The sequence below is a fragment of the Oncorhynchus gorbuscha genome, linkage group LG05 (assembly GCF_021184085.1).
Source record: "Oncorhynchus gorbuscha isolate QuinsamMale2020 ecotype Even-year linkage group LG05, OgorEven_v1.0, whole genome shotgun sequence".
NCBI classification, from domain to species: domain Eukaryota; kingdom Metazoa; phylum Chordata; class Actinopteri; order Salmoniformes; family Salmonidae; genus Oncorhynchus; species Oncorhynchus gorbuscha.
Genome location: NC_060177.1, coordinates 80,793,146 through 80,819,588, shown reverse-complemented (window position 1 = coordinate 80,819,588; position 26,443 = coordinate 80,793,146). Strand labels below are relative to the sequence as shown.

Below are 26,443 nucleotides of genomic sequence, written 5' to 3'. Positions count from 1 at the left end.
GAGCCGCCCTTCACTCCGGAGCTGCCAGAGCCGCCCTTCACTCCGGAGCTGCCAGAGCCGCCCTTCACTCCGGAGCTGCCAGAGCCGCCCTTCACTCCAGCGCTGCCAGAGCCGCCCTTCACTCCGGCGCTGCCAGTGTCGCCCTTCAATCCGGCGCTGCCAGAATTGCCCTTCACTCCAACGCTGCCAGTCACCCTTAACTCCGGCGGTGCTGCCAGAGCCGCCCTTCACTCCGGCGCTGCCAGAGTCGCCCTTCACTCCGGAGCTGCCAGAATTGCCCTTCACTCCGGCGCTGCCAGTCGCCCTTAACTCCAGCGGTGCTGCCAGAGTCACCCTTCACAGTCCCCAGTCCGGGGTCGGGGCGAGGGTCGCCGCTCCAAAGGTACCACCGACGTAGGCCCAGACTAAGGTGGAGTGGGGTCCACATATATATGCCATTTAGCAGACGCTTTTATCCAAAGCGACTTACAGTCATGTGTGCATACATTCTACGTATGGGTGGTCCCGGGAATCGAAGCCACTACCCTGGCGTTACAAGCGCCATGCTCTACCAACTGTGGGGGGGTACTGTCACGTCCTTTTAGTTTGGGTCAGGGCGTGAGTTGGGGTGGGCATTCTATGTTTTGTGGTCTAGGTTTTGTATTTCTATGTGTTTGACCTGGTATGGTTCCCAATCAGAGGCAGCTGGCAATCGTTGTCTCTGATTGAGAACCATACTTAGGCAGCCTGTTTTCCCACTATGGGTTGTGGGTAGTTATTTTCTGGTCAGTGTTTTGTTGCACCTTACAGAACTGTTTGTTTGTCGGTGTGTTGTTTTTTTGTTCAGTATTCATCTTGATTAAAGTTATTATGAATACGTACCACACTGCACCTTGGTCCTCTTCACCTTCTTCCACCTATGACAACCGTTACATACACAGGACTGAGCTACTAATCCTAGCTCTAACCCTAACCTTAACCCTTATCCTAACCATAAACTTAATCCTTACCCTAACCCTAAACCTATCCCTAACATTAGCAAGCATTTGATTATCAACACATAGTTTGTTGATAGTATAGAAATCCGGACTATCCGAATAAAGTCAGACCAAAAGTTGGAATAACCAGATTTTCTCCTGTCATTCTAACCCCTCTCCAGGTTTCCAAAGGCAAGCTAGTGCGATTGCCAGGTGTCAGTTCTCCCACTGAACTGGGGGACGCCACAGACTTTGAGAACGATTCTCACGGCTGGGGCTTCGACATTGTATACAGTATTTCTACTCTGTCAACTGGGTCATCGACTTCATCTTCTACTTTCTCTGCTACTTCTTCTTCCCTGCCTTTTGAAGATGGCTGAGAGAGTGAACCAGAGATTGAAGGACAGTGCCTGTTGCACATCACCCACCTTGAATCTGAGCAGAGATGGTCAGCATTTTGAAACTACTTAACCATAAACTTGATTGTTTAAAATCTGGACATTTTATGTAAGCATGTCTTACCTTGTTTCAAAGTAGCCTTGCCTAGCCAAAATACCACCATAGAAATGTTGATGGAATTATTTGTATTTATAAACACTTAATATGGTGTTACAGATGTATTTTTATTTATAAACACTTAATATGGTGTTACAGATGTATTTTTATTTATAAACACTTAATATGGTGTTACAGATGTATTTTTATTTTTGGACAAGTCCCTTTAAGCTTTCAGACAACTAAAACTTCTGTCCTACTTGTCCTGGGGACAAGTGGCAAAAAGAAATGATGTCAAGCCTTGGACCAGAAAGTCCCCAAACAGTATAGGCCATATAATACACCACATTATCATCCGTTTACAGCCGGGGTTTTTCAACGGTAGAAGCAGGGAATCACTGATTCATTCACCCAACACTGTGATGTTGTCAAGATATAATTTGTTATGAAGAAGAATGGCCTTGCACATTGACTGAGACTATCTCTTTTAAAAGGAAGTCAGGGGTGGTTTTAACACAAAAACACAGTGGTGAGTTTTCTTCAATTCATTTCCTTTTTACTATAATGTTGTCATGAGCACATGTACACTATTGCTCCTCCTTCTCCGTTCAAATCCTTATACATTGCCACAATATATGCCACAAAATGATCATTCAAAATAAATATCTTTTCTGTAATATATTAGTTAATATATTAGTCAATATTCAACTGTATTGACAAGGAGAAAAATGTGGTATAATTTTGAGTCATGTCAAAAAATTGTATTTACAACTTCAAGGACTGCTTGCTGCTGGATTGCTTCAACAGTACTACAAGTAATGGATTGCTTCAACAGTACTACAAGTAATGGATTACTTCAACAGTACTACAAGTAATGGATTGCTTCAACAGTACTACAAGTAATGGATTACTTCAACAGTACTACAAGTAATTGATTACTTCAACAGTACTACAAGTAATGGATTGCTTCAACATACTACAAATAATGGATTACTTCAACAGTACTACAAGTAATGGATTGCTTCAACAGTACTACAAGTAATGGATTACTTCAACAGTACTATAAGTAATGGATTACTTCAACAGTAATACAAGTAATGGATTACTTCATCTCATGTTGCTGTCTGAGCGTTCATTGACAGTCCGCCTGTTTATAAGGCTGATAAAAAGCAAGAGGCAGATGAGAGATGTGAAACTTGATGTAATTTCCCCTGGCTTACACTGTGACTATGGAGTCATGGCTGAGTTGCTCTGTGAAATTCTCTGATGAGGAACAGCCCTACCCACTGTTAGCCTTCTGTTTCTGATTGGCCCTCAGGGTAGACATGGAATATCCTGCCCTCCACTCCGGGTACCACAGCCACTCCCACCTCCTCTCCCTCCAGATTCTCACTCTTGGTACTTTCAATGGCTGCAGAAACACCATCAATACACACTCCAGGTTAGCTGTCATTCACAGATGTGATCAGCACAACAATGAAAAGCAGGACATATTGAATAAGAAATTCCTTATCTGAATGAATTAACAAATGAATGAGGCAGCTGTGCTCACCAGACACAGAGGGGCTGCTGGACACCTTGATGAGGCCCATCCTGTGGCCAGACATGCACCTCTTCGTGCCTCTGACGATCTGGCCAGACTCAAAGTGGTTGATGAGGATGGTCGACAGGATCTGAGCATTCTCTATGTCGTGCCTATGAGGACAGCTTCTGAACATAGTGTAGCCATCTTTGCCCTGTGCACAAAAGAAGAGAGGATATAAAGGAGGATATTGTCAATGTTTATTTCGCTCTGATGCCAACATGGCTGCTTGCTATACTGCTGTGAGGAGACAATTTTACCTGTCCACTTAAAAACACTGCATCCTCCGCTGCTAACTAATGGATGATTTTATTTGTTGTTTATAATGTAGGGAAAATGTACAACACTATTCCAGTAGCTGTGGCTGAGTGTGCTAATACGAAGCTGAAGACGATACCCTACCTTAGTTAAGAATTCTTTCATGGCCACCGCATATTTTCTGTCTCTATCTAGACTCTTGCCTTGAACCTTCACTGTCTTAGCGATGACTCTGTGTCCAGGTTTTCCATTGGGATTAAAGCCAAACTGAATCCCTGAGACCTGGGGAAATCTGGAAACATACATATTGTGTCAAAAACTATTGTGATTGCTTTTCCTGTGAGAATAAAGCAGGAACTACAATAAAACCAGTTCACTCATAATGTGGTTTTGGTGCCTTTTCAGTGTGTTCCAGTGCGCTACCTTCCATCTAAATCAGGGTAGATGCTGACCCCGTTCTCCAGGCCTTCGTAGAGCTGCTGCCCAGTGGCCTCCACCACCAGCACTGGGTCCTTTAGTGGCAGGATCTGCAGCAGGTCATGCATGGTCAGGGGACCAGCTGGGTGCAAGCGGTCAGATCGCAGAGTACCTATACAGGAACAGAATCATGATTCAACAGACAGACCTGGTTGCCAAACTTTTTCAGAATTGAACAACTCTGCACAATATTTTTAAAATTCTGAAATCAAATATGGAGGCAATATTTAATAAATAAACCTAAACTATGCTTATGACTGGAACAAAAAATGAATGGAAGGTGTAATAACCTGAGTTTAAAATCGCCGCTTCCGCATGAGTGGCCTCCAGCATGGCGTTGGTGATCAGATTACCCAGGTTGCACTCTGCTCGTCTCACGGTGGCGCAGCGTCCATCCAAGGTCACGTCTGTGTGGCACAGGACCTCTCCAAGCATATGCTGAGACAGAGTGACATAAATTCATAAAACATCATCTTAGTGGCATCTGGGCTGGCTACTAACACAAACACACACTAGGCTGTGTGGCTGATCAAGCTGTAAGATAATACTCACCTGCATATTATCAGTGTATCCTTTCACAATCTGTTTGATTTCCGCATCTTCCTCAAGGTCTCTCATTGTAGCTCTCTTTTCACAGGTGTACTTGAACGTTCCATCCTGGTCCTTCACAACGTCAATCTTTGACAGGTACCTGAACTCTGAGCCACTCTTTACGATCAGAATCCCATTGACCTCCAGAACCCCGTACTCATGGTCATGTCCTCCCAGGATGAGATCCACACCGTTGGACTCGGATGCTAGCCTGATGTCATTACGCCACCTCATGTGTGTGACTGCGATGACCAGGTCAGCCCCTTTGTCCCTCAGCTCAGCAGAAAGGTGATCAGCTGTCTCCACATAGTCTGTGTAGTGGATATTGTTCTTGTCCACAGTGCCCAGGGTATCCAGCCAGTCCTCCTCTACCAGGCCCATGACACCGATCTTTAGGCTGTTCCACTCCAGGATGCTGCTGACCATGCCATGGCCCAGCGTTTCATGGGTGAACCTTTGCGAGAACAATTTGATTTTGTTTGTTCACATTGAAATAATACACTAGAAGCAAAACAACATAGAACAAAAGTAGCGTTGCTTCGCATTGTCCTGCAAACCAATAGTCCTTCAGGTACAACAGAAGATGCATTGAAAATTGAGAAGTACAGTGCTCAGAACTGTGTTAACCCACCGTCATATAGTATTGCAAGGTGAAACTGACCTGTCGTACACATTGCTGAGGAACCATGGGAAGGTCATATTTTTTGTCTGCTCTTCCAAGTGGTCCACACCGAAATCAAACTCATGATTTCCTTAGAAGAGGACAATGAAGATACATAAAGTTGTGTGTGTGTGTGTGTGTGTGTGTGTGTGTGTGTGTGTGTGTGTGTGTGTGTGTGTGTGTGTGTGTGTGTGTGTGTGTGTGTGTGTGTGTGTGTGTGTGTGTGTGTGTGTGTGTGTGTGTGTGTGTGTGTGTGTGTGTGTGTGTGTGTGTGTGTGTGTGTGTGAGAGAGTGAGAGAGAGAGAGAGAGAGAGAGAGAGAGAGAGAGAGAGAGAGAGAGAGAGAGAGAGAGAGAGAGAGAGAGAGAGAGGGGGGTCATAAAGAGAGTTCTCTATGTGTTTTGCACTTGTATAAATGGATGTTCTCTGGATCATTTGTGTGTATACAATGAAATAGTAATGCATGGTTGGAGAGACACACTTACCATACACCGCACAATGGACTCCTAATTTATTTAGAACATCTACCATGTGCTTTCCCTTGGTGACTGTGCTTAGCAAAGAAGGGCTCAAACAGTCACCACTGAAAACTACTAAAGGATTCAGCGACTGGAATACTTTTAGAGCAGTGGCAAACCTGGGGGAGAAAACCATAGCCAACATGTCGTTTTGTGAAATTCTAATGTATCCTATACAAGATCAGTTAGATTGCCCAAAGCTAGATAAAGTGAAGTTTCAACAAGGCTGGATCAAGGCAACTGATGTTAAAGTTAATGTTAAGCCTACATTTCCTTTCGAGACTCGCTAACTAACGTTAGCTTGCTAGGATTAGCTCAACTTTACCTTGCAGCACCGCCAACGGGTTCTTCTGGTCTTGCTTCTATTTCGTACACATCATTGAAGTGTAAAATAGTGAGAACTACTTCTGGTTTGTTACAAGTCACATTTGTTTCCAAACTTAAAAGATATTCATCCATGTTTTATTAGGCTACTTTTAGTGATTGTTGCAGAACTTGCTCTTTCTCCTTTTTGCTCAGATGACACAGTTAAGCGAACTCGAACGTGTCTCCTTGGAGATAAACGGTCGCGCACCCTGAAGAGGAGAGCACGAACGCAATGAACAAATAACCTAGAGCATTTCTACCATTTGGTTAATTACTGCAGTGGGCTAAAGCAGGGTCACATAGAGTCATTATTGGTAGTCTTAAACAAATCTACTTCGAAACAAAAGTATACACCTCACACACATGGTTATTGACTTAAAAAAAGAAGACACTGTACCATGTCAGATATAGAGTTGAAAAGTATTACATTTTGAGATTGCATCCCAATATTACATTTCAAATACATCACAGGTGACTGAAATATAACAAAACTCTTTGACATAGAAACACCGGATTTTCGAAGTAATGCTTTTTTAAAAATTAATTATGAAATAATGAAATATATGAATAACATTCCACCCATGAGGCCAAAGAGGCGCTTTTGGTCATTGACTGTAGTAGGAAAGGGCTACCGTAGGCCTAGGTAATCCAATATCGCAAAATTGCAAATGTTTAGGCTATTGCGAGTGTTGGTTAAATTTGTTTAATTATATGTTACATAAGAAATTAGAACCGACTAATTATCCTACGAAAAACTGCGCGTGGGATTTCAGCAACTGGACAGCTCCACGTCCAAGCAGTATTGTAGCACTGTGGACACTGCAATTTTATCTAATACCTTTGACGAATTTTTGCAAATATAATGAATTGTTTCATAGTGTAACCATTTCCCATGGTAGTGCTAGACTAGGCAATGCCTAGGCTATTTAATGAGAATACATTTAATGAGAATTTTACCCGAGTCTAGGCTCTGGTTTGCTGGGCCCTATTAGTATTCCTGTCCTATGGGTGTGCAGTGTTGCCAGCCACGTCAGGCCTGTAGCAACTGCTTGTCTCCTGCCTCACCAAGGCAAGGTTAGATACACTCGGCTGAAGACACTCGAAGAAAAAGACCTTGGGAACAAATTCAGCATCTTGGCAACCAGAAATTGCCTTCCTCTCTGTTTCTAGTAGGCCTAGTGATTAAGCAAGTGTTATCATTGCCTGAAGTTACATAGCTTTCTTTATTTGGACGTTTCGCAACATTTTTGCTTTTCCAAAAGGGAATGTTTGCATAGTTACATTGCCGAAGACCCTCCTCAAGCCGTATTCTCTGTGTTTAATGGAAACGCACAATTATAAGAAATGGTTGCATTTTGCGAATACCAGTGATTGCTTTCTACGGACCATCACAGCTGCGGTGCGCGAGGAAGGACGCCTCAGCTTGTTGGACCCCGGGTCGCGTGTGTGTATAGGCTACGGTTACCGTATACCATCAGTTGGACTGCTGGAGTGAAGGTGACTCGCTCCCCCTTTGCAGTCGAGGCAATGCGGAGAGGAGTCGCAGGCGCTCATCCGGTACTTCTGCGCTCTGTCGGCAGCCTGCAAAAATATATTATTCTTCTTAGACGGTAGAGAGAGAGAGAGAGAGAGAGAGAGAGAGAGAGAGAGAGAGAGAGAGAGAGAGAGAGAGAGAGAGAGAGAGAGAGAGAGAGAGAGAGAGAGAGAGCAGTAATACACCACAGATAAACTATCTATCCTATCCGTTTTAGGATATATCCTACTGGAGAGGTTTCGACACCACAAACGATAGATAGAACAGGATATCGGCCAATAGGTGGTGGTGGAGTTTAGGGGGACGTAGATTAACAACGTTCTGTATTAGAGCTGTTTTATTAGTGGATGTGTATGCATGAGTTCTGCACCGAATGGGCGCAAGAACCGCCCCAGATCCGCCGGGAACCTCTTCCAGATCGGCAAGGCTCCCTACCGAGACCCGGAGAGGAGGGAGAGCACGGAGAGCACCCGCAAAGCCCAGCGCGCCGTGGCGGACTGCAGAATGGTGGGTATGGAACTTGTGACATGTAGCCCACAGTGCGTATTTCCTCTGCAGGAAATGATGCAGCTAGTCGTGTATTCATTCACCCTTTCTTTCTTTAACTAATTTCATGAATTTGCACTGATGTTGGCCGTTTAAACGGTAACAAGCCGAACCCCCCCCTCCACTTTTCTATGTATTGTGTAGGGGAAATTATATACATTTGCGTTGCTGTTGTTGCAGAGAAGACAATTTGACCTGCTCATGTTTTTATACCCCTTCTTTGTCGCTGATTGCGATAGTGCGATTTGCATTTTGGAGCATCAAGTGATGAAAGCCTGTCTGACGGTGATTTGGTGTGATCTCCAGTATCGCCCACATTACAAAGTTGTCTAACGGGCTCTGTTTGATGGACGAAGACGGCCACTGATTTGACAGGTGCTGGCAGAAACGTCCATAATACATTCTCTCCCCTCACATACATCAGTAAACGTCACTAAGTCTCATCACGGGAAGAACAGCAGAACGTGTCTGAGTCTCGAGCGTTGTCCCATCCTAAGGATCCTATGCTCTAATTCGATGCACATAGCCGAATTTATCATACGGGTTGTCGTCAATGACTAATTGATTCGTTTTAAAATAGACATTCTAGGTGTCATTTCATATCCTATGCATATCGTAATGTTTTTAGGTATCAATATTGATTAGCCGATATGTTGTATCTTGGAGGTTAGAAAAGCCTAATACCCCTGTCCAGGGATCAATGTTTTTTTGGAAATGGTAGTCAATTTATTCAAGCTCTAGTATAGAGAAACGATCGACTGAAAGATGGTTGATGTCCATAAGCAGGATGGTGCTGAATGGCTAGGGTAACCTAGTTTTTGAACTTGTAGTGCCGAAATATTAATTGTGGCACCAATGAAAAAAACCAAAGCTGCTAAATTGACAGCCTACCTGGGAATATAAGATGACAATTTATCTGATAACCTACGTTGTTCTGGCAACTGCTGTCACAAGGTGGCCTATATTGCAAGTGTGTCTGCTTATGAAATTCTAACAATTCCCCATCAGAAAGGCACATATGTTTGCAATAGCCCGCATTAGTTAATTAACCTATATGGAAGAACATTGCAAGGTCTCGCTGCGGCTCGCGACAGAGGAAATTCTAGGTCCAGATCATTTTGGTTTCCTTTTTATTTCTCAGATTGTGCAGGAGTTTAACACGCTTGTGGCGCTGTATCGTGAGCTGGTCATCTCCATTGGCGAGATCTCTGTCGACTGCCCGTCGTTACGGGCCGAGATGCACAAGACCCGAACTAAAGGCTGCGAGATGGCGAGAGCCGCAAACCAGAGCCTGTCAGTCATTTCAGGGTAAGTAGTGGTCGCTGTCCTTGGTGCTGAAAGACAGCGTTGGGGCAATTTCACAGACATGGGCCACAGGCTTCTATAAAGACCTCTTTTTGGAAATGTAACTTAGGTTTCAGTCTAGAGTGGCCTGTTTGAGCACTGAAATCTTGGTCTGTACAGGGTTGTAATTTGCATGTCTTTTTCTGTCTTATGAAGGATGAAGGATATAACAGAGAAACGTAGAGTAATAGGAGAGAGAGAGAGACAGAGAGAGAGAGAGAGAGAGAGAGAGAGAGAGAGAGAGAGAGAGAGAGAGAGAGAGAGAGAGAGAGAGAGAGAGAGACACAGAGAGAGAGAGAGAGAGAGAGAGAGAGAGAGAGAGAGAGAGAGAGAGAGAGAGAGAGAGAGAGAGAGAGAGAGAGAGAGAGAGAGAGAGAGACAGAGAGAGAGAGAGAGAGAGAGAGAGAGAGAGAGAGAGAGAGAGAGAGAGATAGATAGAGTGGTGAGAGCATTTGAGATCATGCACTTCTACAGTTTAGTGGGCTATCCTAGTCTCTGAGTGTGATACTGACCTGCTATACATAAACCTGCTGCTTGGGAGTTGGACATTTGGCTACAGTATTGCAGAAGAGTTCCACTGAGCTTGGAGTTGATTCAGACAGTATCGGAGTTGGTCTGTGGATTTTGGGGCAGTGCCAGACCAAGGACATTTTTGATCGAAAGCAGTATTACCTCTTTGGAGGATTTAGCTTTAATTTAACTTTGTAAACCTGCTGCTAACAACATGACTTGTTAACATTACAGTTATCGACCAGCTTTTCAGATATTTTCAGTACCCGTTATATAGTTTCTACTTCTCTTATACATAGATCTCTGTGGAAGGTTTCTAGTCTTCCTACAGATGTAAGATCTTAATTTGATTTTGATCACTCTATCGCGGCGGAACTACGACAAAGTGATTAAATAAACTTGTAGTGTATTTGCGGTTTAAGGCTTCTGAAGTTTGTAATTTCCACTTTGATTTTTCCATACGGAAAATGTACTGAATGAACCCCTACATTTTATTTCATTAATTATAATCCACATAATAACTCACATTTACTTTTGCTGCAGGATTATATTCCTGCTACAGCAAACTGGCTCAATTTATATGTTAACGCGCATGAACTAGCTCTAAATAAAGCATTGCCTCTTCAGTTCCCCATCATTTTGTTACGATATGATAATATTGTGTGGTTAAATGTGGACGTTTGTACTCGCCCTTGTTATAACCTATCCATTTAATAATGAATCCTCTTGCAGTGTCTTTTAAGAGATCTCAGAATGTGTATCTTTCATTGCGTGTCACACGCATGACAGGGCATGTGCATCTTGGCTGGGGTAGTGAGCCACACCTGTGACAGCCTGGGCCCCCCTCAGAGCTCAGAGACACATGGAGACACTCAGAGACACTCAGAGACACTCAGAGACACTCTGATAAGATGGCTGTGTTAGCATGAATCATACAGCATGACTGGACCGCTCCCCATAAAACTTTACCTTTTTATAACCCCCCCCAAACTAAAACCCTAGTCTCACCATTGTCTGTCTGTTTGTCAGTCTGTCTGTCTGAGTGATGCCGGACCTCTCCAATATGCCAGAGGAAATCCGATAAGCAGAAGGATGGTATTGATGACAGCAGTACTTTAGCCAGCTAGCAGCACTCTGACAGGAAACACAACGCTGATTGAGAGAGCAAATGTGCTTTTTGTGAGAAATGTAAGAAGCATTAAATGCATGAAAAATCCAATTAACACACAAAAACATTATCTCGGCAGTTACAGATTAGTCTGGGTACCAGTTTGTTTGCACCATCATGCTACTCCTTGCCACTCTTTTTCATGCTGAGTGGCAAGGAGTGGCATGATGGCGCAAACAGATCTGGGACCATGCTAGTTACAGAGAGGAGTAAAAGGCTTTTGGAACAAAATCAGGTCAAGTCTCATGTGAAAAAGACTTAAAGGTCCAATGCAGCTTTTTAAAATCTCAATATCAAATCAATTCAGTACGTTACCGTAATCGTTTTACATTAAAATGGTCAAAAATAAACAAAAATCGCTTTTTAGCCAAAAAATCTTGTCTGAACCAAGAGTTTTGCTAGGACTGTCTGGGAGTGGTCTAAGTGGGGTGAGGGAGGATACCAAAGCAGGGGAGGGGTCTAATGGGGAGAGATTATTGACAAAGAGGTTTGGAACTCTTTTTGTTGTTGGTCTATTACAATTTATACTGCCTGGAGATGTTACCAGGCAAGCCAAAACTTCACCCATGCAACATCTGCTGATTATAATGTCCTGAGTAGATTGTATTTTAAACCAGAAACTATTAATGAAATAACACTGATCAACATTTTCCACACTTTTACAATGTTAGTTTCATCAGCTGTTGTACAATATGAAACAAAACACAGGAAAAACCTAATTACGACTGTGATGGGCCTTTGAAGCCTAAAAAGCAAGAAAAAGACCTACGTCCCCACATTTCCTAAGCTTAATCCAAGCAATTTTGAATCTTCATGTACAAAATGGACTGATGCTATGTGTGAAGAGGTGGAAATAGTCTCTCTGTTCCCTCAGGTCATTCGTTTTGGCTGAACCTTAGGAACTCAACATGGCTTCCCAGACTTTGTTGAACTGTCACCTTATTTCAATTGAAAAAATGTCATAGAGTTTTTAATTGTGTAGGACCTTTATGTAATCCTTGTGGTAAAGGAACATTGTAGATGTAAAGCAAAGTTTTGTGCAAGCAGACAGAGTATTATGCCACATCATGGGTAATCCCGATGTTGACTGGCATTTTTGTGTTGCCCTCACAGGCCTGAGGACGGAGAGATTCACCCAGAGATCTGCAGGCTCTTCATCCAGCTGCAGTGCTGTCTGGAGATGTACATCACAGAGATGCTCAAGTCTGTCTGTCTGCTGGGATCCCTGCAGCTCCACAGGAAAGGTAGGGAATGCCTGACATAAAATGACATAGCAACGTTATAACCTGAAATCACTATTATAGCCAGAAACATGAAGCCTAACGGGATCCTAACTGAGCTATTTTGAGCTACAATTCACTGTTTATTGTGTAAAACATGTAATGACTATTACACTACTATTATTAATAGTGTGTGTGTGTGTGTGTGTGTGTGTGTGTGTGTGTGTGTGTGTGTGTGTGTGTGTGTGTGTGTGTGTGTGTGTGTGTGTGTGTGTGTGTGTGTGTGTGTGTGTGTGTGTGTGTGTGTGTGTGTGTGTGTGTGTGTGTGTGTGTGTGTGTGTGTGTGTTCCAGGGAAGGATTGCTGTGGGCCTCCCAGGATTGACGGTAAGGTGGATGAGGGCTCAGACATCCCCATTCTAGAAGACACCTCCTCCCCCATGGACTGTCATCAGCTCTGCTGGCTGGTCACCACAGACATAGACAATACTGAGAGGTGGGCCCACTGTGTGTGTGTGTGTTATTATTATAATTCTGTGTGCATTAGCAAAACACACATGAACACAACGTGAATATGATTTCATAGGGACATGAGAGAGATGAAGAACCTTCTCAGTAAACTCAGGGAGGCGATGCCTTTACCACTGAAGAACCAAGGTAGGGCCTCCACAGGGGCGCTCACATGGTTTCTATGCTTGGATCTTATGCGAGTTAGATACACAGTTAAAATTACTTTGAGATTAGTTTGGACATGTAATGGGCTTATCTCTGTTTGTACCCAGATGACAGCAGCTTGCTGAACCTAACTCCCTACCCACTGGTCCGACAGAGGAAGAGACGGTTCTTTGGGCTCTGTTGCCTGGTAACCAGCTAAGGGGCCTGCCCTCCTGGGTTGAAGGCAGGAACGGTAATGCTTAAGTTGAAGTGTTGTTCATGGCACATCCATAAAGTGTCCTATGCACATCATAATTCAAGTGTCAAAAGACAAGCTATAAAAGCTTTGTCAACTGGAATGACATACAGTATTTGCATGTCACGACCAATATATTTATTTGCATTATGACATGGTGTCATAAGATATTGACAGTTATCATAACAGTGCCCCATAAAGGAAAGAGCATAGAATTAAATATTTTGTAATGTGTCATGGGCAACACTGCACGTAAAGTGCTACTGCGGCAACAAAGACACCATTAACCACAATCCTTCACCACTTGTGTCTCCCACCACTATATTACTGCCATTTCCAATATCCAATACAGTTCTCTCTTTGTTGAAAAGGCTACCCCATTTTATAATTTTATTTTGTAATACAAAGATAAATTGTAATTGCAATGTAATGAAACCAATAGTCAAAACATATATTTTATATTTCTTTTCATATTCATATTTGTTTTCATTTGGTACAGAAGTCCAACCTTTTCATTTGGTACAGAAGTCCAACCTTTTCGTTTGGTACAGAAGTCCAACCTTTTCGTTTGGTACAGAAGTCCAACCTTTTCGTTTGGTACAGAAGTCCAACCTTTTCATTTGGTACAGAAGTCCAACCTTTTCATTTGGTACAGAAGTCCAACCTTTTCATTTGGTACAGAAGTCCAACCTTTTCATTTGGTACAGAAGTCCAACCTTTTCATTTGGTACAGAAGTCCAACCTTTTCATTTGGTACAGAAGTCCAACCTTTTCATTTGGTACAGAAGTCCAACCTTTTCATTTGGTACAGAAGTCCAACCTTTTCATTTGGTACAGAAGTCCAACCTTTTCATTTGGTACAAAAGTCCAAACTTTTCGTTTGGTACAGAAGTCCAACCTTTTCATTTGGTACAGAAGTCCAACCTTTTCATTTGGTACAGAAGTCCAACCTTTTCATTTGGTACAAAAGTCCAACCTTTTCGTTTGGTACAGAAGTCCAACCTTTTCATTTGGTACAGAAGTCCAACCTTTTCATTTGGTACAGAAGTCCAACCTTTTCATTTGGTACAGAAGTCCAACCTTTTCAGTTGTCAAAGGTTTTCGGAAGAGAGAGACCATTTGAAACAATGTCAACATTTAGTTTCTTCCATACAGCTGAATTGATGAATTAATGAATTGTGTGTAGGACACAATTTGATCCTTAAGTTTGTTTCAAAAACAATGTTAGTAAGTACGACACTTGCCATGTGTGGCAATACTTTTCCAATATGACCGGTCATTGAAGTTAGACACTTGCAGTAAACAGATATGCTATTTTAGGGCTCTATTCAATCTGTATCCCTGAAGCGTTAAAGATTGCACAGTTTAAATGTAAAGGTCATTTCCGATTGAGTTAACATACGCAGCGTTTACTGTGAATGCAGTCTCCGCTAACATTGCCTTTGATTTTTCAATCACGCTTTAAAGCTGAACTTCCGTGATACGTACTGAATAAAGCCCTTCATTTGATCACTCTGTGGTCACAGATCATTTTCCTGCTCCGCAGGAAATTAAAACTTGTAGTGTATTTACATTTTTAAAAGTATTCTAAAGTTTGTCATTTCCAGTTTAAAATGTCAGACTTGACTTACCCTAATGTAAAATGTATCAACCCCTACAAAAAAATGTCCATTCATTATAATCCACATAATAATTCACATGACCTGTTGCTGCAGGATTATTTTCCTGCTGTGAAAAACTAGTCAAATTAAGATAGCAGATCTGTATATGTACATTACTAGATAAAAGGCATAGAGCTGTTTTTCCAGAGCAGAGAAAGTCTGTGCACTACGTCTGTTGTGAGTTTCTTTCTCTGTTTTCCATTTCTAGCTGACCCTGTACTTCCTGTACTGTACTTCCTGTACTGTACTTCCTGTACTGTACTTCCTGTACTGTACTTCCTGTACTGTACTTCCTGTACTGTACTTCCTGTATTGACCTTGATTTAGTCTTCCATGAACCAAACACCTGTACCTGACTTTTCCTTTCCATCTTCAAGGAGGAATATACTATACAATACTAACAAAAATATTAACTTCTTTGCACATACAATATCTATCTATAAATTAAGACATTAGACATACTCTATGTATGTATATACACATACTCTCCAATCGATGAGCTCTGGAAAATCTTAGAATTTGAGATAGATTGGTGAAGTCTTGGTTGGCATAAGCAGGTGACGTTTCCCTTTGTAATGCACAGTCTGTGCGGGTAATGGGGACACAGCATAGGTCTTGCTTATTAGAAATAGTGATATATGTGTAGGGCATGGAGAAGGTACAGTACTGTAGTCAAAGCTGAAATAAAAAGCTGTATGTCATTTTACATTGTTAATAAACTTTTTTATTTAAACCGACTGATGTGGGGTTTTTTGGTCTCTGTCTTAATTCTCTATAGGCCCTACTCAGACTTGAGATAATTGGACTTAACATGGATATAAGTAATAAAAATTTCCTAAATCTGAATCGGCCCAAGACAAATATTTTTGGGGAGACAGAATTCTACAAATTAGTAGTATAGTAGTATTCTTAAATGATACTACAATGATCAACTGGCTCAAATCAATTGATAGGAATGCTTAATTTCTATAAGTTTTCATACACATTTGAGCCAATTTTCAGTCTAGTTCCATGTCTCAATGAGATTATTAACATTGTGATATTGTTTCCCTGTTGCCTAGAGCATTGTCCCATGATGCACCAATTCCCGCAAACGGTCCCAAAGCCCAAGTTCCTGTGAGTTAGTGTTCTATCCACTGGGTGGAGACAGACTCATACAGCTATGTATCAGCAAGATCCTTCTCATCCATATTCAAAGGCTCAGTTTAGATTTAGCCAGCAGATGTGTAGATGCAATGCAATGTTATGTTAACATCTATAGATTATCCATTTGAATAACAATTCAATGGATGTTATGAGAAAGAGTGCAAGTGGAGAGATGATGCAACTCACACACACACACACACGCATAGACACGTGCACGCATCCACACACACACACAAACACACACGCATCCACACACACACACACGCATGCACAGACACACGCACATATCCATACACACACGCATACACACATGCACACATCCACACACACACACACACACACACACACACACACACACACACACACACACACACACACACACACACACACACACACACACACACACACACACACACACACACACACACACACACACACACATCCAGACACAAAGAAATGTACACAGACACGCATATACACACACACACACACACACACACACACACACACACACACACACACACACACACACACACACACACACACACACACACACACACACACACACACACACACACACACGCATGCATGCACACATCCACACACACGCATCCACACACGCACGCACACATCCACACACACGCATCCACACAAACACACACACATACACACATACACACACAAACACACACACACACACACACACATATCCACACACACACACGCATACACACACACACATCCACACACACACGCATGCACACACACGCGCACACACACGCACGCATCCACACACGCACCCATCCTTACACACGCATCCACACACACACACGCAAGCACCCACACACGCACACACACGCAAAATTCTGAGTGAGAGAAAGTGCTGCCCGAGGTCATCACAGCCAAGCCCCCTGAGAAGGACCATCTGGCTTGGTGAATTACAGGACAAAAATACACTGTATTTGGAGAAAAAACATGGAACATCCAGTTCAAATGATACACTGGCAAACCTATTGGGAATACCCTAGTTTAGCTACTACATCAATTAAAAGACTATTGTCATCTATTATTATGCATTTACAAACCTGCACCCAATGACTTCAGTATTAATAACTTTTGTATCCAATCCTTTAGTATGCAGTTCCTCCATTTTGCCATGCCAGTCTTGCAGTATAGAGCCATTTTATGTTTACAAGAAAACATCATGTTCACATTGCATTGTCATAAATCCTGCGATGACATCTGTAATGGGTGCGTGTTGGTGGCAGGGAAGTCAGGCGCAGGAGAATCACACTTGGTATAAACGGAGTTGTTTAATCAGTGCTTCACAAAACTACAAAACCAAAATACAAAATAATAAAAAGTGGGTACAAAACCCGTCGCACACCAACACATAATACACAAACATACAATCAAACAGGACATGAGGGGAAACAGAGGGTTAAATACACAACATGTAATTGATGGGATTGGAACCAGGTGTGAAGGAAGACAAGACAAAACCAAAGGAAAATGAAAAATTGATCAGTGATGGCTAGAAGGTCGGTGACGTCGACCGCCAAACACCGCCCGAACAAGGAGAGGGACCGACTTCGGCGGAAGTCGTGACAACATCTGCAATGTTGTGGACGATAACCATCTGATTACATTTATGCTAATTTGCATGAGCTGCATCTGAAGTTAGACGGGATTGTATTTATTTCGATGTTAACAAACCACTTTCTGATTCAAATCAAATCAATTTATGTGAAGGCATTCACCCCCTTGGCATTTTCCCTATTTTGTTGCCTTACAACCTGGAATTAAAATAGATTTTGGTGTACAGGAATCTTTAAGTCATACCACAGATCCTCAATTAGATTGAGGTCTGGGTTATGATTAGGCCATTCCAAGACATTTAAATGTTTCCCCTTAAACCACTCGAGTGTTGCTTTAGCAGTATGCTTAGGGTCATTGTCCTGCTGGAAGGCGAACCTTTGTCCCAGTCTCAAATCTCTGGAAGACTGAAACAGGTTTCCCTCAATAATTTCCCTGTATTTAGCTCCATCATTCCTTCAATTCTGACCAGTTTCTCAGTCCCTGCTGATGTAAAACATCTCCACAGCATGATGCTTCCACCATGCTTCACTGTGGGGATGTTATTCTCGGGGTGATGAGAGGTGTTGGGTTTGTGCCAGACATTGCATTTTCCTTGATGGTCCTAAATCTCAATTTGACCAGGCTACCTTCTTCCATATGTTTGGGGAGTCTCCTACGTGCTTTTTGGCAAACACCAAACATGTTTGCTTATTTTTCTCTTGAATCATTGACTTTTTTCTTGCCACTCTTCTGTAAAGCCTAGCTGTGTGAAGTGTACGGCTTAAAGTGGTCCTATGGACAGACTCCAATCTCCGCTGTGGAGCTTTGCAGCTCCTTCAGGGTAATCTTTGGTCTCTTTGTTGCCTCTCTGATTAAAGACCTCCTTGCCTGGTCTTTGAGTTTTGGTGGGTGGCCCTCTCTTGGCAGATTTGTTGTGGTGCCATATTCTTTCCATTTATTAGTAATGGATTTAATGGTGCTCCGTGGGATGTTCAAAGTTTCGGATATTTTCTATAACCCAACCCTGATCTGTACTTCTCCACAACGTTGTCGCTGACCTGTTTGGAGAGGTCTTCATAGTGCCGTTTGCTTGGTGCTGCCCCTCGCTTAGTGGTGTTGCAGACTCTGGGGCCTTTCACAACAGGTGTATATATACTGAGTGTATATATCATATATATATATAACAGGTGTATATATCATGTGACAGATCATGTGACACTTAGACAGGCGGAGGGGGTGAATACATATGCATACACCACTTTTGTATAAGGGGGTTGTATACGTTTTAGAAACAAGTAATTTTTTAAATTTCACTTCACCAATTTGGGCTATTTTGTGAATGTCCATTACATGAATTCCAAATAAAAATCCATTTAAATTACAGGTTGTAATGCAACAAAATAGGAAAAACAACTAGGGGGATGAATACTTTTGCAAGGCACTGTAGGTAGGGCTGAAGTGACTGTGCATAGATAACAAACATCGAGTAACAGCATTGTAAAGAAAAAAGGGGGGTGGTCAATGCCAATTTGATTAGTTGTTCAGCATTCTTATGACCTGGCAGTTTAAGCTGTTAAGAAGCCTTTTGGACCTAGACTTGGTGCTCCGGTACCACTTTCCGTGAGTTAGCAGAGAGAACAGTCTATGACTTGCATCGCTGGAGTCTTTGATACTTTTTTGGACCTTCCTCTGACACTGCCTAGTATAGAGGTCCTGGATGGCAGGAAGCTTGGTCCCAGTGATGTACTGGGCCATACGCACTACCCTCTGTAGCGCCTTATGATCTGATTCCAGGCAGTTGCCATACCAGGTAGTATTACAATCAGTCAGGATGCTCTCAGTGGTGCAGCTTCAGAACCTTTTGAGAATCTGGGGACTTTTCCTGAAGGAGAATAGGTGTTGTCATGCCGTCTTCACAATTGTCTTGGTGTGTTTGGACCATGATCGTTTGTTAGTGATGTGGACACCAAGGAAGCTTGAAGCTCTCCACCCGCTCCACTACAGCCCCGTCAGTGTGAATGGGGGCGTGTTTATCCCTCATTTTCCTATTGTTCATGATCAGCTCTGTCTTGCTCGCTTTATAGGGAGAGGTTGTTATCCTGGCACCACACTTCCAGGTCTCTGACCTCCTCCCTATATGCTGTCTCATTGTTGTCGGTGATCAGGCCTAACACTGTTGTGCCATCAGCAAACTTAATGACAGTGTTGGAGTCATGTTTGGCCACGCAGTCGTTGGTGAACAGGGAGTACAGGAGGAAACTAAGCACGCACCGCTGAGGGGCCACCGTGTTGAGGATCAGCGTGGCAAATGTGTTTTTGCCTACCCTTACCACGTGGGGGCAGCCAGTCAGGAAGTCAGGGATCCAGTTGCAGTGGGAGTTGTTAAGTCCAAGGGTCCTTAGCTTAGTAACTGTGCACATAACTTTTCATGATTTAAAAGTAATTACCGATGGAGCCGACATATGCAGTGTTTACCATGAATGCAGTCTCTGTGAAAGCAGAAACATTGCTTTTAAAAATCAATCCCACTATAACGCTGATCTCGTGAGCTATAGTTGAATTGAGCCCTTTATCTCTTTGAAAATAACATGATAGTTGGATAGTTGTGGACAGGCTATGTGCACAATGCACACTGCCCACAAAATGAGATGGAAACTGAGCTGCACTTCCTAACCTCCTGCCCAATGTATGACCACATTAGAGACACATATTTCCCTCAGATTACACAGATCAACAAAGAATTCGAAAACAAACCCAATTTTGATAAACTCCCATATCTACAGTGTGAAATTCCATAGTGTGCCATCACAGCAACAAGATTTGAGATCTGTTGCCACAAGAAAAGGGCAACCAGTGAAGAACAAACCACAAATACAAATGTAAATACAACCCATATTCATGCTTATTTATTTTCCCTTGTGTACTTTAACCATTTGTACATTGTTACAACACTGTATATATACATAATATGACATTTGTAATGTCTTTATTGTTTTGAAACTTCTGTATGTGTAATGTTTACTGTTCATTTTTATTGTTTATTTCACTTATGTATATTATCTACCTCACTTGCTTTGGCAATGTTAACACATGTTTCCCATGCCAATAAAGCCCCTTGAATTGAATTGGATTTAATTGAATAGTTGAATTACTGAGTGTGACGACCCTCCCACTCTGTCTGCCGTATTCTCTCTTTGTTCTTGTTTCCTTATTAGGATGCCGGTGGGCGGAGTTGGGTGGGTCGTCAGCTACATGGGAAACACCTGGGCCCAGTGTGTCCCAGGATAAATACACTACTTCCCCATTCATGGAGGAGACTCTCCCCATGCAGACACCTTTAAAGATTTTGTTGTGTCTTGGTGGTTTTTGGTTGTTTTCTTTGGCACCTTTCAATACTGTGCATTATCACATTCAAAACACTCACTTACACTACTGATTACACACACCATTGTATATTGTACTTAGTTTACTTTATTTAATAAATATATATTTTGTCACTCTTTATCTCCACTTTGTCTCCCTTCTGTTACGGGTTTTGAGCCGGTTCGTGACAAAAAAAGAATCCCAAGCGTGTGTTTGGCTGCAGTCAGTCTCTGATACATCTGTCTGAGTGCTTCTGAATGTAAAGGAGAGTTGTTATGTAACTGGTAATGGAGATTTGAGTGTCATGGGTGTGTGTTCTGCAGCTTGTGTACACACACACAAACACACACACAAACAGGTCTGCCTTTCACAGAGCTAACAGGCAGCTAGCCAAGAGAAGGAATGGAGCGTCAATCACAGTAATATTCTTGGCTGACTGAAAGAAGTTTGGTTAATTTGGAAAGGAAAGACATGAAAAGAACAACCTCTACTGAACCAACAGCATGTAGAAATGTGTGGACAGAATGTGTTTCTATTCTCTAAGAAGGTTGTTTTTGTCAATTCTATTTCTGCCTGCAGTGAATTGTCAATCCTTTGCATGGTGCCAAAACATTTCAAACTACCTTTGTAATACAACTTTAGGTATTTTTACATACATAATCAATACAATTGAAGATGGGATGATCTGTGTTCAATACAGGAGGAAAACAAACTGTAGCTAGCTTTCTGGTCACGCGCCTCTAACAGTACACTTGAAGTGACCTTCGTTATAAACAGGGCTACTTCATTACACAAAGGAAAAACCTCAACCAAGTTCTAAAGACTGGTGACATCCAGTGGAAGCGGTAGGAACTGCAAGAAGGTCCTTTTGAAATCTGGATTCCCAATGAAATCCCATTGAAAAGAGTGACCTCAAAAAAAAGAAATCTGAATGGTTTGTCCTCAGGTTTCGCCTGCCAAATAAGTTCTGTTATATTCACAGACATGATTCAAACAGATTTAGAAACTTCAGATTGTTTTCTATCCAGATATACTAATAAAATGCTAATCTTATCTTCTGGGGATGAGTAGCAGGCAGTTGAATTTGGGCATGCATTTCATCCGGATGTGAAAATATTGCCCCCTGTCACTAAGAATCCCCTCATCAATCTACACACAATACCCCATAATGACAAAGCTTAAACAGGTTTATAGATATTTTGCAAATGTTAAAATAAACATATGAAAAATATTTAGATAAGTATTCAGACCCTTTACTCAGTAGTTTGTTGAAGCACCTTTGACAGTGATTACAGCCTCAAGTCTTCTTGGGTATGACTCTACAAGCTTAGCACACCTGTATGTGGGGAGTTTCTCCCATTCTTCTCTGCAGTTCGTCTCAAGATCTCCCAGGTTGGATTGGGAGCATCACTGCACAACTATTTTCAGGTCTCTTCAGAGATGTTCAATCGGGTTCACTGGCCACTATACCATAAAAAATAATAATAATAAATTAAATGTATTTATATAGCCCTTCTGACATCAGCTGATATCTCAAAGTGCTGTACAGGAACCCAGCCTAAAACCCCAAACAGCAAGCAATGCAGGTGTAGAAGCATGGTGGCTAGGAAAAACTCCCTAGAAAGGCCAAAACCAAGGAAGAAACCTAGAGAGGAACCAGGCTATGAGGGGTTACCAGCCCTCTTCTGGCTGTGTGGAGATTATAAAAGAACATGGCCAAGATGTTCAAATGTTCATAAATGACCGGCATGGTCAAATAATAATAATCACAGTAGTTGTCGAGGATGCAGCAAGTCAGCACCTCAGGAGTAAATGTCAGTTGGCTTTTCATAGCCAATCATTAAGAGTATCTCTACCACTCCTGCTGTCTCTAGAGAGTTGAAAACAGCAGGTCTGGGACAGGTAGCACGTCCGGTGAACAGGTCAGGGTTCCATAGCCGCAGGCAGAACAGTTGAAACTGGAGCAGCAGCAAAGCCAGGTGGACTGGGGACAGCAAGGAGTCATCATGCCAGGTAGTCCTGAGGCATGGTCCTAGGTTTCAGGTCTTCATAGAGAGAGAAAGAAAGAAAGAAAGAAAGAGAGAAAGAGAGAATTGGAGAGATACTTAAATTCACACAGGACACTGGATAAGACCGGAGAAGTACTCCAGATATAACAAACTGACCCTAGCCCCCCGACACAATCTACTGCAGCAAAAATACTGGAGGCTGAGACAGGAGGGGTCAGGAGACACTGTGGCCCCATCCAATGATACCCTCGGACAGGGCCAAACAGGAAGGATATAACCCCACCCACTTTGCCAAAGCACAGCCCCCACACCACTAGAGGGATATCTTCAACCACCAACTTACCATCCTGAGACAAGGCCGAGTATAGCCCACAAAGATCTCCTCCATGGCACAATCCAAGGGGGGGCGCCAACCCACACAGGAAGATCACGTCAGTAACTCAACCCACCCAAGTGACGCACCCCTCCTAGGGACGGCATGAAAGAGTACCAGTAAGCCAGTGACTCAGCCCCTGTAATAGGGTTTGAGGCAGAGAATTCCAGTGGAGAGAGGGGAACTGGCCAGGCAGAGACAGCAAGGGTGGTTCGTTGCTCCAGAGCCTTTCCGTTCACCTTCACACTCCTGGGCCAGACTACACTCAATCATATGACCCACTGAAGAGATGAGTCTTCAGTAAAGACTTAAAGGTTGAGACCGAGTCTGCGTCTCTCACATGGGTAGGCAGACCATTCCATAAAAATTGAGCTCTATAGGAGAAAGCCCTGCCTCCAGCTGTTTGCTTAGAAATTCTAGGGACAATTAGGAGGCCTGCTTCTTGTGACCATAGCGTACGTGTAGGTATGTACGGTAGGACCAAATCGGAAAGATAGGTAGGAGCAAGCCCCTGTAATTCTTTGTAGGTTAGCAGTAAAACATTGAAATCAGCCCTTGCCTTAACAGGAAGCCAGTTTAGGGAGGTTAGCACTGGAGTAATATGATACATTTTGGGGGTTCTAGTCAGGATTCTAACAGCCGTATTTAGCACTAACTGAAGTTTATTTAGTGCTTTATCCGGGTAGGCGGAAAGTAGAGCATTGCAGTAGTCTAACCTAGAACTAACAAAAGCATGGATTAATTTTTCTGCATCATTTTTGGACAGAAAGTTTCAGATTTTTGCAATTTTACATTGATGGAAAAAAGCTGTCCTTGAAACAGTCTTGATATGTTCATCAGACGAGAGATCAGGGTCCAGAGTAACGTCCTTCACAGTTTTATGTGAGACGACTCTACAACCATAAAGATTAATTGTCAGATTCATCAGAAGATCTCTTTGTTTCTTGAGACCTAGAACAAGCATTTCTGTTTAGTCCGAGTTTAAAAGTCGAAAGTTTGCAGCCATACACTTCCTTATGTCTGAAACACAGGCTTCAAGCGAGGGCCATTTTGGGGCTTCACCATGCTTCGTTGAAATGTGCAGCTCTGTGAACATAGCAGTGAACGTTGACATTATGTTTTCTAATGACATCCCCAAGAGGTAAAATATATAGTGAAAACAATAGTGGTCCTAAAACGGAACCTTGAGGAACACCAAAACTTACAGTTGATTTGTCAGAGGACAAACCATTCATAGAGACAAACATATCTTTCCAACAGATAAGATCTAAACTAGGCCAGAACATGTCCGTGTAGACCAATTTGGGTTTCCAATCTATCCAAAAGAATGTGGTGATCAATGGTATCAAAAGCAGCACTAAGGTCTAGGAGCACAAGGACAGATGCAGAGCCTCGGTCTGACGCCATTAAAAGGTAAATTACCACATTGACAAGTGCAGTCTCAGTGCTATGATGGGGTCTAAAACAAGACTGAAGCATTTTGTATACATTGTTTGTCTTTAGGTATGCAGTGAGTTGCTGCGCAACAGCTTTTTCTAAAATGTTTGAGAGGAATGGAAGATTCGATATAGGTCGATAGTTTTCTATATTTTCTGGGTCAAGGTTTGGCTTATTCAAGAGAGGCTTTATTACTGCCACTTTTAGTGAGTAGTGAGTTTGGTACACATCCGGTGGATAGAGAGACGTTTATTATGTTCAACATAGGAGGGCCAAGCACAGGAAGCAGCTCTTTCAGTAGTTTAGTTGGAATAGGGTCCAGTATGCAGCTTGAACATTTAGAGGCCATGATTATTTTAATCATTGTGTCAAGTGATATAGTACTAAAACACTTGATTGCCTCTCTTGATCCTAAGTCCTGGCAGAGTTGTGCAGACTCAGGACAACTGAGCTTTGGAGGAATACGCAGACTTAAAGAGAAATCCGTAATTCGCTTTCTAATGATCATGATCTTTGTCACGCCTTGGTCATTGTATTTTGTGTTTTTGTTATATGTTTGGGTAGGCCAGGGTGTGACATGGGTTTATATGTTGTTTTCGTATTGGGGTTTGTATTATTTTGGGATCGCGGCTGATTAGGGGTGTGGTATAGGCTTGGCTGCCTGAGGCGATTCTCAATTAGAATCAGGTGCTTATCGTTGTCTCTGATTGGGAACCGTATTTAGGCAGCCTGAGTTTCGCTTTGTATTTCGTGGGTGTTTGTTCCTGTCTTTGTGTAGTAGTCACAAGATAGGCTGTAATAAGTTTCATGTTCCGTTCTGTTGTTTTTGTATTTAGTATTTCAGTTATTTCATGTACCGCGATTCAGTTCATTAAAGTCATGAGTAACCAACACGCTGCATTTCGGTCCGACTCTCTTTCTTCAACAGACGAACGCCGTTACAGAAACACCCACCGCTCATGGACCGAGCAGTGTGTAAACTGGCAGGATCTAAAGGAGGACGTTATGGACGGTAGAGGCATGGAGTATACGACGTGGGAAGAAATCGACAGGTGGGCGGCCGACCCAGAGAGAGTGCAGGCGCCCGCCTGGGATTCGCTTCAGCAGTGTGAAGAGGGCTATAGACGAATGGAGTCTAAAAGGAAAACACGGCGACGCAGAGCGAAAACCGAAAGTAACCCCCAAATATTTATTGGGGGAGAGCGCAGAGAGAGAGTGGCTGAGTCAGGAGTCAGACCTGAGCCTACTCTCCCTGTTAATTGTGAGGAGCAGCAATATAAGGACTTCTGGTCTTGGGAGATGATATTAGACAGAAAAGGACCCTGGGCTCAGCCTGGAGAATATCGCCGTCCCAAGGAAGAAATAGATGTGGCTAAAGCGGAGAGGTGCTGGTATGAGGAGGCAGCACGGCGACGCGGTTGGAAGCCGGAAAAGCAGCCCAAAAAAATTATTGGAGGGGCTAGAAGGGAGAATGGTTATGCCAGGTAGGAGACCTGCGCAAACTCCCTGTGCTCACCGTTGGGCTAGAGAGACCGGGCAGGCACCGTGTTATGCTATGGAGCGCACAGTGTTTCCAGTGCGGGTGCAGAGCCAGGTGCGGCACATACCAGCCCTTCCTATTGGCCGGGCTAGAGTGGGCATCGAGCCAGGTAAGCTTGGGCAGGCTCGGTGCTCAAGAGCTCCAGTGCGCCTGCACGGTCCGGTCTATCCAGAGCCACCTCTACACACCAGTCCTCCGGTAGC

At 42.9% G+C, this 26,443-nt stretch overlaps 2 protein-coding genes across 2 annotated transcripts; one reads left to right on the top strand and one right to left on the bottom strand.

Moving 5' to 3' along the window:
- Positions 1–1,982: 1,982 nt before the first annotated feature.
- On the bottom strand, positions 1,983–5,996 carry LOC124034943 (trifunctional nucleotide phosphoesterase protein YfkN-like). Its single transcript, XM_046348336.1, has 9 exons — positions 5,863–5,996; positions 5,505–5,656; positions 5,021–5,111; positions 4,321–4,813; positions 4,059–4,206; positions 3,715–3,880; positions 3,436–3,583; positions 3,004–3,187; positions 1,983–2,862 (listed from the first exon to the last, which is right to left on the bottom strand). The coding sequence occupies exons 1-9, from the start codon at positions 5,994–5,996 to the stop codon at positions 2,741–2,743; spliced, it is 1,638 nt and encodes a 545-aa protein (XP_046204292.1). The 3' UTR covers positions 1,983–2,740.
- Positions 5,997–6,888: 892 nt separating this feature from the next.
- LOC124035277 (regulator of G-protein signaling 7-binding protein A-like) lies at positions 6,889–15,531 on the top strand. The gene is made up of 6 exons (XM_046348729.1): positions 6,889–7,944; positions 9,125–9,291; positions 12,119–12,249; positions 12,578–12,719; positions 12,810–12,880; positions 13,006–15,531. The coding sequence occupies exons 1-6, from the start codon at positions 7,795–7,797 to the stop codon at positions 13,095–13,097; spliced, it is 753 nt and encodes a 250-aa protein (XP_046204685.1). The 5' UTR covers positions 6,889–7,794; the 3' UTR covers positions 13,098–15,531.
- The last annotated feature ends 10,912 nt before the right edge of the window (positions 15,532–26,443 follow it).

Coding starts and splice junctions, on each gene's coding strand:
- LOC124035277 (XM_046348729.1), top strand. CDS start 7,795: ATGAGTTCTGCACCGAATGGGCGCAAGAACCGCCCCAGATCCGCCGGG. Junction 12,250..12,577: donor CCTGCAGCTCCACAGGAAAG/GTAGGGAATGCC, acceptor TGTGTGTTCCAG/GGAAGGATTGCTGTGGGCCT. Junction 12,720..12,809: donor GACATAGACAATACTGAGAG/GTGGGCCCACTG, acceptor ATGATTTCATAG/GGACATGAGAGAGATGAAGA.
- LOC124034943 (XM_046348336.1), bottom strand. CDS start 5,996: ATGGATGAATATCTTTTAAGTTTGGAAACAAATGTGACTTGTAACAAA. Junction 5,112..5,504: donor AGTCCATTGTGCGGTGTATG/GTAAGTGTGTCT, acceptor TCCTCTTCTAAG/GAAATCATGAGTTTGATTTC. Junction 3,881..4,058: donor AGCGGCGATTTTAAACTCAG/GTTATTACACCT, acceptor GTTCCTGTATAG/GTACTCTGCGATCTGACCGC.